This window comes from Labrus mixtus, chromosome 6, assembly GCF_963584025.1.
Source record: "Labrus mixtus chromosome 6, fLabMix1.1, whole genome shotgun sequence".
NCBI lineage: Eukaryota > Metazoa > Chordata > Actinopteri > Labriformes > Labridae > Labrus > Labrus mixtus.
The window spans coordinates 29,819,508-29,832,431 of record NC_083617.1 but is presented as its reverse complement, the minus strand read 5'-3'; the positions used below and the strand labels follow the sequence as shown (position 1 = coordinate 29,832,431).

General features: G+C 39.1%; 1 protein-coding gene across 1 annotated transcript; it reads left to right on the top strand.

The window, feature by feature from the left end:
* Window positions 1–1,403: 1,403 nt before the first annotated feature.
* On the top strand, window positions 1,404–12,366 carry yipf4 (Yip1 domain family, member 4). The gene is made up of 6 exons (XM_061040826.1): window positions 1,404–1,635; window positions 2,635–2,788; window positions 5,743–5,914; window positions 10,374–10,451; window positions 10,572–10,685; window positions 11,412–12,366. Exons 1-6 carry the CDS (start codon window positions 1,578–1,580, stop codon window positions 11,547–11,549), a joined length of 714 nt encoding a protein of 237 aa, XP_060896809.1. The 5' UTR covers window positions 1,404–1,577; the 3' UTR covers window positions 11,550–12,366.
* The last annotated feature ends 558 nt before the right edge of the window (window positions 12,367–12,924 follow it).

Genomic DNA, 12,924 nt, shown 5'->3' with positions numbered 1-12,924 from the left:
TTTAACGACAGACTGGTACCACTTGCAGTGCCAGTATGCCACATACTGTGCAGCTAGTTTCCCCTCCCTCGCCTCTCTATGAACCGCGACACGCCGGTTCTTATTCCGGCGTCTGCCAGCAAACTCGTACCCTAAATAAATATTTGAATTAAATTATCACTTGAACTGTGAAAGTATCGATACGTGGCGTTAAGTATGTTTTCACTGACAGTCCCCTCTGTAGTTCATTCCCATTAATGCGGAAGAAGTATGCCTAATGGCCTTTTTTCATTTGACTTGCAGTGAATGCGGAGCTCCTGAAGTCCCAGAAAGTGTTTGTCTTGTTATTTTAGCGCACAAGACAATACATTGTTGTCACATGATAATAACTTGTCCACACAAGGTACCTATTTTCTTTGTGACTTCGGGGTCTCAGTCCAGAATATGTAGGCCTATATTGTTGACAAACTGGTTTGGTCTTGTATTGGCCATTTTTTCTTGAAGTTGCAACATGTTTAACAGTGCATAGCTTAAGTTTTAATTGGGCAGAATGCATGGAAATCATGATATTAAGGATTAAAAGCAGGCTGTAATTAAATGTAAATACAGTGTAAATTGTAAACAACAAAAAAAGAAATCAGTTAACCTATTTATGAGTCAATTTTGGGCTGTCTCATTTTGTAGTAGGGCCAATTCCTTAAAATATATAGATTTTTAATTGGTGTTCACTAGCTGTGAAATGAAGTTAACACATCATTATTACAAAATTATGTTTTCAAGTGTGTTCTACTTTTACTAAATTTACACTTTTCGCTAACATTATGAGAAATATGTTAATTCTGCTCAACACTATGGTTGTAGGTGATAGTGAAAGTGCAGAGCAGTCACTGTTGGAAAAAAAAAAACAGCCACTAGCCAGAAACATTAGGAACTCTTGTATTCAAAATATTAACAAACACTGAAAGTGAAAACCCATATGCTTGTTCAATGTAAAAATATCCACCTTTATTTGAAATCTTGAATTATTATTATTATTATTTTTTTTTTAACACACACACACACATTACAGACTGAATGACTTAAAGAAAAAAATAACAAAACATGACAAAACATACCAAATTAAATAGAAAGGAAAACACAAAAGAACAATCAGAGGTCTCATCTGGAATCAAAATCTGTGAATTGGTGTTTATTTCTAAAGCTTTTTTTAGTTATATTTAGTTTGTTAATTCATTAATGGAAATTTAAAAAGGGTGGTTTAACTTTCAGAAGTCGTAAGTAATTTGTGGACAAAACAATTAACGTGTTCAAAGAATAAGTCACATCTCTGTTGAGCGGACTTGTCTTGGGAGCAAGTGTATTTTCCAGGGTTTATGACTTCACTTGAACGCATCATTATACGTGTCTCATTTCCCAGCTTCCCCTGCACTTCCTGCTTTAGCTGCAGAAGTGTCAGACGGAACGAAAACAAGATGCAACTTTGCGGATGAGCTGTGATCTATGACAGCGATATTAACGCTTTCCGACACATCTCTGAACACTTTTTTAAATGTCATCTGTCTGTACTCCACGGGAATTGCATTAAAATACAACCAACCATGCAGTTTCCTCCCACTAACGGGGATTTCACGTTCGTCTCTTCGACAGAGGCTGAAGGTAAGCTAGTGCTAACACAGGCTACAAAGCTACAGCTAGCAGGCCTTAATACCCGTTGACGTGCCATATTAAATCTGCCTTAAAGTACCGCTATCACCACGGTAAATTACTTATTGATCTTGAACGTGGCTTGAGTGTGGGCCTTTTATAATAGTATATTTTCATTGTTATATGCATGCTATCTTCTATCTCTAGCTAACAGTAAACAGTAACGATACGTGTCGCCTAGAAAAGCAGCCAAAACATTCTCTTAAGTTTTTCCCCCCTTCAACTTACCGTTTAAGTTACGTAGCTATTAAAACAAGTCTTGTGTATATATTGTTTTAGTCATTTAGCTCTGACGAAACACAGTTGTAACTTAAGTTATCTTCCGATGTAGCCTACATCCTACTGTAAACAGTATAGATTTCAGCTGCTGGTTAGTTTCATCATGTACATTGATGTCACAATTGTAATGAGATGGTTATGAATATCTCAAGAACATTTCAATAATAGTTGCTTTAATATTAATGTAATACTATATAATATATTTTATTATTTACAATGCCTGATCTTTCATGGCTTGGCCTTGTTTGACCCTAAACCACATTCTCCGGGCTATCTGATGAAGTCTTGTGAGTGTGTTTTGGGTTTCACATACTGTGAAAATAAAGGCAAGTTTGTTTTTAAAATAGAGGTTGCCAAAGTTTCTCCCCTCTGTTTTTTATGTCTACCAGCATACTTGTCCAAAGAGCACCTCTAAGTAACTCATTATGAGCCAATGACGTGTTCTTGTGCTTACTTTTTATAAGTATTTCATTATTTCCCCTGAATGAAAAGGGCTAACATAGTAAAACTTGAGCAGAATGGTTTTCCAGCAGGTTTTGATGCAGTGTGTCAAAACGACGATTTATTGTCGCTTGTCTTATTTTGTAACACATACTGTTAACGTAAGTATAACCTGTGCCACATCAGTCTGTGACCCAACACTGTACTCAAAAGCAAACATTTCCTCCACAGAGCTCAGTGGCACCATCAGTGCCCCGGACATTAAACTAAACATGGGCAGTGAGAATGTCAAAGATCCTTATGCCACCACCTTCCTGAGGCAGCGAGGCTACGGCTGGCTGCTGGAGGTGGAGGAGGATAACAGTGAAGAAAGCAAACCTCTTCTGTGAGTATATGGTTGTTATTGTTTTTTTTCTCAGTTTTTCAACCTTTGTCATTTTTTCATCACATCATTATATTTCTCCAATAGAAGCTGCAAGCAAAAGTGTACGCAGTAAAAGGACAAGCCTTGGTGCAACCAATACCAGCTAAATTAATTTGATGCACCCCAACAGAGTGCATCTCCAAGACATAGTTATGGTCCACTCCCATCTACAGACATGCATGTGAGCTGTTAATCTTTAAAGGAGATTGTGATATTTTTAAACTGGTTTGGTTGGACTCTAAATAATCTCAAATTGGTACACATCATTTTTGACTGCTCTTTTAGATAACTTCAGCTGGAAACAGTTGAAAGGAGTGTAATAACTGAATTGTAGTCTCACTGGGGGTAAATGTGCCTGATCAAGTATGTCCAGTAAAGTTTTTGATTGTTATTTGACGTGTCAGACGAGTTTCTCTACAGAAAAAAAAACATCTTTTTTTTAGGTAAACAACTTTTAAAACCAGAAACTGCCTTAAAATTTCCTCCACAAAGCCACATGTTTGTTTGTCCGTGCTCTTGGGTTCATTTGGTGTTTTAAATGGTTACTTCAAGTCCAACCCAGTAGTATGTTAATTTGTATTACACAGTTGTATGGTTATTCCTATTCCAGTAGGTAAGTGTTTCTAAAAGGATCTATTCTGTAATTTCTTTGGGACCTTAAAACGGCAATCTGAACATTCATTAACAAAAACAAAGAACCTTTACAGAACCACTCTGATCAGGCATGTTTGACCCCAAGCTGCAGCCATTACAACCAGTTCAGCTGCTGCAGATTGAGGCAACCTACTGTAGGGCTTCCACACATGCAGAAGACTGACTGGTGCACGGTGCATAGACTCCATGCAGAAGACCGCGACTAAGGCAAATATTCACATTATAGCATCGTTTAGGAGACTCTGTTGCTTTGTCTGCCACTTCTTTTTTTGTCATGTCTAGCCTCAAGAGACCCCCGCCACCTCTTCTGTCTGAAAAGGATAGTCTCCAGCTCTTTGGTGCATATGTGAACAACCAGGACAGAAGAATCTAAAGATCAGTAGTACTGAAATTGTCTTCATATTTTCAGGAGTGCATATCTAAAAGCAGTTCTGGAGAACATCCAGATTTTTAAACCAAGAAATACATGAAAATGACTGCAACACCCATTGATTACGAGCAGACACAGTGTTGCATGATACTACTTAAATCCTTTTTGTAACACTTCATCAACTTAATTCAAACATTTAGGAATATTTAGGACATTTCTTTTGATAAATTGTGATAGAGGTTAGGACAAGGCAAGAAGTCTAAAAGTGATCAAGCCGAGGATGACAAAAAGTCTAACTCTACTAAGGACGTGCTTACTGGAGAAGTTGGTTGTGCCATCATAGTTGAGGCAGATTAACAGTGCTTTCTGTATTTAAATTTTAAAAATGAATGTTAGTGGTCCTCAAGGATTAACCCAAAATCCTGAGGTTTTATTTTCAACATCTTAAGATACTAATTGAGGGTTTAGCCAGAATACATCTTGACTCTGGAGCAGAAAAGTCTCCTCTGTGTTACCCCCACAGTGTGGAGGCTGCTGATGGTTGTTTCAGATGTAGCACTTTGTGACGGAAAAAGTGTCAAGCGGCGGCGGTAGGCTAGCATTTAGCATGCGCGCCTCATGTACAGAGGCTGTGGTCCTCCAAGAGGGCCATCCAGGGTTGAAATCTGGCCTGTGGCTCCTTCAGCATTCCTTTTCCCAAACGTCTCTCCCCCCCCATTTCTGACGCTAACCACTGTCCTGTCTCTAAAAATAAAAGCATAAAAACCCCAAAATAAACCATAAAGTGTTAAAATGGTATAAAATAATAATGAGCGGAAAAAACATCTTTAAATAAATGCTGACTTGTAATATTGTTTATTTTGAAAGTGATCAATTGTCAACAAAATAAAATTAACTTTAATATTCTTGTTTCAGCTTTACTACTGTACACTAACACTAATGATAATGAAGCTGAACCTGTCCATAACATTTCTAAAACTGTATTATTAAGTTAAAAAAGGGTAAAACAATTGGTAAAATCTGCAAGCCCAGTGAGGACAGAGACTCCTTTTCACAAGTCTTTTAGTCAAAAATGAAGTCAAAGTACCCCCAGACGGGCGCTGACATAATGTGCCACCAGAGTCTAAGACGTAGAGATTGACTGGAAGAGCTGCCGTATGTGTTATGAGGCTTCTTGCACAGCTTTCATTTACTAAAAAAATCCCCATCAAAGATCCCTTGGGAGTGGGACAGTACAGTCCCCAGGAAAACACATTCTTGTGTCGGTTTGAAGCAGACACCCATAGTTATGGAAAATCCAATGACTCTTGTGTTAGTGTTTGTAACATTTCCTCTTGCTGTCGTTGTTGTACTCTGCCAATCTGGTGCACACAGCGTCACAGGAACCTAATGCATCAACAGAGCTGCCAATCATAGCATTTATTTCTCTTACAGTGAAAGAAACTTCTCAAAAACACGATGACTTGAACCCAAATCTGCGTAATAATAACTATCATGACAAAACCAGGTGTGAGGAAAATAGAGTTGATGTTTATTTTCATTTTATAGTCGTCGTCGTCGTCGTCGTCCCCCCACCCCCCCATGTCCAATCTGTTAACATGAGGGAGCCAGGGTTTACGATCTATACTAATACCAGAGACAAGTTTTTGGCTTCTCTTGAGGCGAGATATAACACTGTCCATTCTTAATACAGTCTAGATTTGGCACCAAGCTGAATGTGACATTTTTTTCTTTTGATTTTTGAGGGATTTTACTTTATATGGCATTAAGGAAAACCCAATCTGTAGAATCACAAAGGCAGAAAATTGTGCAAGTGATGTGTCACTGTTGTTAAAGTACAATATGAAGAGAAGGCTGATTAAGACTTATGTTGTCTTGTCTGTGTGAGCAGGGAGGAGCTGGACATCGACCTGAAGGACATCTATTACAAGATCCGATGTGTGTTGATGCCAATGCCATCGCTGGGTTATAACCGCCAAGTGGTCAGAGACAACCCGGACTTCTGGGGCCCTCTAGCCGTGGTGCTGCTCTTCTCAATGATCTCCATCTACGGCCAGTTCAGGGTAAGCAGAAACACAGTAAAACATCACCCTAATATTATCAGCCTTCATGAATTCAGGCATGTTTCCCACACTGCTTAAGGGTTTGTCTTTAAGCCCTCTCCACTGCACAATGCCAGGAGGCTGGGGCTTCCCATAACCTCAACTTTTAAGAACTCAGTGAGGCCTTTCTTGAATTTCCACTGTTCAGAATCACAATCGTTTTTATTGCCAAGTACATTTACACATACAAGGAATTATTCTTTGTGTATTGGTGCAAAAACAGTTAACAAAGGAAATAAAGAAAAATAGCAAGAACTTAAATAAAATAAAATATAAGAAGTAATTACAAATATATATATATATATATATAATATATTTGCAGCATCCTTTACATTTGTATACTCATGATAGCCTACATCAAAACCAGCCACAATGGTTCATTTTTAAGGACTGTTTGGTTTGCATAGGAAGAAAATGGTTGTTGGACACACTGCCTACAAATAATACATTACGAAAAAAATAAAGGCCAGCAAATATATTTTTTTTACAATTTCTCAATTTCCTGATCTGATGACATGATCAAATCTGTGACTTAAATTTGTTATTGATTAAACAGAACACAATGCCTTCTCAATTAAATTTACCGTAACAGATGTATATAGGACACAAAAAACAAATTTGTTGTTTTGGACGGTAAAAAAATATGTTTGGCCGGTGAATTTTTTCATCTACCTGCCACCTTGGCCGGTGAGTCAAAAAGTTAATTTCAGACCCTGGACACAGCTTTAGAACACTATCTGTGACATTATTTCTTAACTCATAGGATCAGATGTCATCTTTCCTCATCTAACCGGGGTATTGTCTACAACCTCCACTTCTAGACAGCAGTACATGTTATGGCTTTAAGGCAGCTAATCGCTTTACAATGAAGACCAAGGAAGGCTGGCATCACTTTCTACATGTCTACATGAAAAAATATATATGTAAACTAAGTAAGCAAAATTTGTAATCGCACTGCAAGCTTATTGGTTATCATTGGCCAGCTCGAAATTCAAACCTAAATCAAAGTACCTTCTGATTGTGAGCTCTCAACACCACCAGCTGTTAGCCAGACAAATAAGTTAACCAGCAAACACTGATTTCTCTGCACAATAAGACTTCAAAGGGAAAGTTTAGTAAGGGTTTAGTTAGGAAAAGGTTATAAATATGAGCCAGACTTTGCCCCCTATGCAGCAGTTTCCCTCCCTATCAAGTGTAAAGTAAACATCAAAGTTGCATTGTCATTGACAATGGACTTGCCTGTGGACTCGGCCGCACGTCTATTTTATTTTTTAATTTATTTATTGCTGTGTCTGATTAAAATGGCTTAAAAATAAGCTGCAAAGTCAGTAAAGTAGCTGTCATACTCTCTGTGTTTTTCTCTGATGTGCGGCCGCGGACTCGACTGCGCGTCTCTTTTTATCTCTCTCTCGTTCTCTCTCTCTCTCTCTCTCTCCGCCTGTTTGTAAACTGACGTTATGTACAAGAGGTAATCGTGCTTTTAAGCACGGATAGTCTTGTGCAGCGTGCCGGCCAGCGTGGGAATGGTGCAGGGGGGGGGGGGGGCAATCGTGCTTGAGTACAGCACGGTACAGATGGCCAGTGTGACCACGCCCTAACATGCACTGCAATCAGCCAGCATATTGACATTTAAGGCTTGCTTGATATCTATGGTGGGACAGACTGAAGTGGCTTTTATTGTGATCGATTTTCTGTCATGTTTTTTTTCATCGTGCTTAAATCTAGAGCAGTGTGGAAGCTGGCACGTCACTTTGATGACCGGTTTAACCTGTTTGCCTCTCTGTCGTACTCCAGTTAAAATGCAGCACAATCCTTTCTGTCGTGTCTTACATAGATTCTAACATGGACAATGGGGTTTGTCAATATATGTGTGAACACTTTAAATCAGATGGCCGAGCAGTGAGGTCACGCCCCCATTTACAGAGGCTATAGTACTCAAAGCGGGCACGCGGGTTCAAGTTCGAACTGTGGCTCCTTTCTGGCACGTCTTTCCCCACTTTCTCCCCCTGGTTCCCTACTCAAGGCACCCCCCCCCCCACTTTAAAAAAGCAAAAAGCGTATTGTTTTGAGTCCTGCGCTACAAACCTAGTTCAACATACAAAGGATAACATCATGTGAGCAGTCACACTATGCTGATAATCAGCTCATTAAGTAAACCCAGGGATTCCATGAGTGTGTACACAAAAAAAGTGGGTGCACCCCCTTGCTCTCTATCCCTCTTCCTGCATCTTATCCCATCTCTCCCCCTATCCCTTTCCAAGCCCGGTGCAGTCTAGTCCTGTGAAGACTGTTTCGTCATGAGCCGGGGATCCGAAGATTTCTGCCTTTTAATAAGGCAGTTTTTTCTTACCACTGTAACTTTTGCTGCTTTGCTAAAGTGCTCATGATGGATAGGCCGGATCTTTGTAACATAACAATAAGTAAGGTCTTTTACCTGCTCTTTTGTAACATAACAATAAGTAAGGTCTTTTACCTGCTTTTTGTAACATAACAATGAGTAAGGTCTTTTACCTGCTCTTTTGTAATGTTAACAGACAAAGAGTAAGGTATTTTACCTGCTTCTTGTAAAGTGTCTCGAGATAACACTTGTTATGAGTTGACACTATACAAATAAAAATTGATTGATTGATTGATTGATGAGCAGGAGATAACGTATCACAAACATTGACTGGTCCACTTGCAGCAGCTAGCATATTTTACAAATAAAAAGCTATATTTATTATGATACAAATACAAAGGACTCAAAAAAGTAATTTAGGTTAAAAGTACAACAGATGCATGCAGCTGCAGCTGTTTGGACGGATGGAAAAATAACAGGCTGTTACTGTGCGTACACAACATTATAATATGGATGCCTCATTGTTATGACACGAGTAGATTTGACGACATTAATGTGTAACATAATTGAATGTAATGTGGTGCTTTGATGAATGCTCAGGGGTGTGTATGATGGTTTGATGGCGGTCCCAAAGGGGATATATAATCCCTCCAGCAAGCTCTAGGTCTACCCTGGGGTCTCCTCCCAGTTGGACGTGCCCTGAAAATCTCCAAAGGGAGGCGTCCTAACCAGGTGCCTGAGTAGCGGCTCTACACCAAGCTCACCTCCAGATGTCTGAGCTTGTCTCTCTAACCCTAAGCGGAGTCCAGCCACCCTTTGAAGGAAACTCATTTCATCCACTTGTAAATATGATCTAATTCTTTCGTTCACTACCCAAAGCTTATGAGAAAAGGTAAGGGTTGGGACGTAGATCGACTCTTAAATAGAGAGTTTTGCCTTCTGGCTCAACTCCCTCTTAATCAGCATGGTCTGCTACAGTGCTGATGCTGCACCAACCAGTCTGTCAATCACATGATCCATTTTACCCTCACTCCTGAACAAGACCCTGAGATACTCAAACACCTTTGCTTGAGGGAGATATTCACTGCCCACCTGGAGGGAGCTTTCTGTTTCCAGCAGAGAACCTTCTGTCCTTCTGAAAGCAACTTAGGAGCAGAACACTTTTTTTTATATGACATTATGATGACATACAGCCTGATTTGTACTTCTATGTTGAATATTGACCCTATGTGTGCTGTAGAAACTCCAGACATGTAACTGAACACAGCAATATTGACAAACAACATCATTAGACCTCTCTGTAGTTATGCACCAAAACTAAGGAAAGTCGGCCTTAGGCTAGCAAGTAGCCTTCTACTACTTTCTGGCTTCCACATTAGGCTTCCATCGAATGGTCATTGCAGGTCTCAATGTTTATAAGAATACTGAGTGTGTATTCCTTTCCACCTTGCAGTTATTTCAGTAAGATAAATAGCTTTTCTCAATTTTTTAACTATAACACAATGGGCTCAGTCTGAGGCACCGCTGTTTAAATCAAGAAGAATTTTCTCAATTTGCTCAATGCAGTTACATAGAAACCCCGAAGACAAATAGTGCTTTGGCTGCAGAATCTGTGATACTGGAAACAACTGATGTTATGTTTGTTTACATGATAAGGGGAGAAAGCTCTTAGGTGGCTCTTGTTACTGTTCATCCGTCTAAACGTATTATTGAATTCAGGAGAAGCTTATCATGCCTACTAACACACTCCAGTTAAACATAAATAAATTAAGAATGAAGTGTTTTTTAACCGACATGGTTTGTTTTTGTGGATGGCACGGTATTCAATGTTACAATAGTTACAATTCACTTAGCAGACGCTTTTATCAAAAGCGACGTACATCATAGAGTAAGTACAACACTAATCCATTCATACACCGCCACAGTAGCAGCGGGAACATTGCAGGGTTAAGTGTCTTGCCCAAGGACACATCGGACATGTTGCTCAGCTGGGGACTCTACCAACTGAGCCAAAGCCGCCCCACATTTAAAAAGAATATCATGTTAACCTCTCACCCTTTCGAAACTGTTTTTATTTCGCAGGTTGTGTCTTGGATCATCACCATCTGGATATTTGGATCACTAACGATCTTCCTGCTGGCCCGTGTTCTTGGTGGTGAGGTAAGCGCTTCGGACACTTTTGCAGAAAGTCAGAATACCGTCAGACATGACTTTAACGTGTCCTTGTAAAATCAAATATAAACATGTTCTGAGGGGATCTGTTGTTGTTCTTTTGTGCAGGTTTCTTTTGGACAGGTTCTTGGTGTAATTGGATATTCCCTACTTCCTCTCATCGTTATAGCCCCATTGCTCTTAGTAATCGGGGGGTTCGAGGTGGTGTCAACACTAATCAAAGTAAGTCAAAGACCATTCACTAATAAACAGACATGTTGTTAAATGGATAGATTACAGGTCTTTCATAAAATACCCCTACACCCTCTCTACTTTACGTTCTTGGGCTTGTCTACCTGCTTGCATCGAGGGTGTAGGGTGTGTAGCAGCCCCACTCTGACATCTCTCCAATAATGCATGGGTCTTGTTTGTGCATGTGTGTGTGAGAAGCATGTCTCTAAATAACAGAGTTTAAACCAGAAGTTTCCTCAGGAAAATGAAGTATATCAAATTCAAAATTTCCAATTCATTCATACGCCACTGATGAAGCAGCAGAGGAAATTCAGTGTTAGATGTCTTGTCCAAGTACACAGCAGACATGTTGCTGCAGGAGCTGGGGATCGAACCCCTAACCTTCCGGTTGAGAGACAACCGACTCTACCACCTGAGCCACTACCTCTAAACTCTGCTCCATTTTCTGATTATTAAGGATGCAGCCACCCAATGACTTAAATCCTTCATCTTGTTATGTGATATAGGAGCAGTGGAAACATTGTCGACATGATTTAAAACACAGCAAAATGAAACTCATGTAAAACAAAATATTAGCGGAAAATCCTAACAATGTTATTTTGATAGAAATCCATACCCTTCTTCTTGCTTCCTTAAATAATCTGTTATATGATGCTTCTCAATGAGACATGTTGATGGATAAAGATAATGAAACTGTGGTCTCCTCTGATCTTTCAGCTGTTCGGGGTGTTCTGGGCTGCTTACAGCGCTGCTTCGCTGCTCGTCGGAGATGAATTCAAGACAAAGAAACCCCTACTCATATATCCCATATTCCTTTTGTATATTTACTTCCTGTCACTATATACTGGTGTGTGACTGGTTGAGTGGAAACTGTGGACCTTTTCATGGACAGTGACCCTGGATCATGGGGTTAAAAAAAAAAGTCAAAGTTTGGACCCAGGATTATTTTTTTTTTTTTTAAAAGGTGTTTATTTCTTTTAAACTCTGTTACATTGTAGAAGGTGGGGATGTTGGGAATATATATCCGTGTATATAGTTGTGTCCCTCATGTCTTATCAATGATCAATAAAATCCTTTCTGCTTTTACAGCTTAAAGCTTTCAGTATGCAGACTTGTTTACAAATGCAATACAGTTCCTATAGTGCTGCATTTTCTTGTACTTTATGAAGTTGGAAATAATCACAGGCTTATTTATTTAATGATTTGTTTCCCCCTCTCTCTATCCTACTGAAAATGTGTTGCCAAATAAATGTGTGTATATGTCAAAGGAATAATTTTACAAGAGACAGCACCACAGAAGGAAAGGGCATACTGTTCCTCATTGTTACACATTGTAATGTACTCTGAGAAGTGTCCATTTATGCTTTCACATTTTGTCCTACAGACTTATTTTCTCTTAATTATGGATTTGAGCAGCAGAAACACGTTGACTGGGTATTAAGATTGATATAAACTATTGTATTCAAAATGTGGTGCCTTGTTTTCCCAGCCCTGTTTCCTGTCAGTCAACAGTTCCATAAAGGAGTATAATCATTTGATCGATCATTTCAGTAAATCATTAGTTATTTGTCACTTTAAAATCTGTTATTTAATGACTGTTTGTGCATTACACACAGTTAACATTCATACATTGTTCTACATTCATTTATTACACTTTTCTTTGTAAATTGGACTTTTTAAAGTGATCATAACAGGTTTTCCTATCCTCTCATAACAGTTGTTTGTCATTGTTAAGTTATACAGTGCTGGATCCTTGTTTAAAAAAAAGACAGAAATGATGTCCTACTCTGAAGATTTCAACATAACAGACGGTAACAAACAACTGAGACATTAACATAATCCCTGACGCTGGTTAAAAACCAAGATATTATGTCAAGTAACCAGTGCTGAGAAATGTTTTTTTACGACAAAAATCAAAATGCCAAACTGGTATTGATCAGTGCCAATGCTAAGGAATAAGAGATAGTTCACTCACATTTTTTAATTATGATGTCGTCTCAGCCTATGTTCTGTGGGCCAGTGTTGATTTCAAAATCAGCTCTTGTTGGTGGCTATTCTTAAATTCATAATGATTCTTACTCTCTGAAGCCGAGCCTCAGAAGTTACGTGACTGTGGAAATACTAGGCCCTAAATATGCAAGAGTAGCTCATGTCACAGTTCATAACAAAGGGTGTTACCCTTTGCTGGAGGGGCCGCTATGAAAGAAAGTACATTTGGGGCATAAATTAA

What these genes read in the sequence shown, in the direction of transcription:
- yipf4 (XM_061040826.1), top strand. Translation starts at nt 1,578, where the DNA reads ATGCAGTTTCCTCCCACTAACGGGGATTTCACGTTCGTCTCTTCGACA. An exon ending in CTCTTCGACAGAGGCTGAAG is followed by an intron (nt 1,636 to 2,634) that starts GTAAGCTAGTGC and finishes TTTCCTCCACAG; the next exon opens with AGCTCAGTGGCACCATCAGT. An exon ending in CCATCTACGGCCAGTTCAGG is followed by an intron (nt 5,915 to 10,373) that starts GTAAGCAGAAAC and finishes TTTATTTCGCAG; the next exon opens with GTTGTGTCTTGGATCATCAC.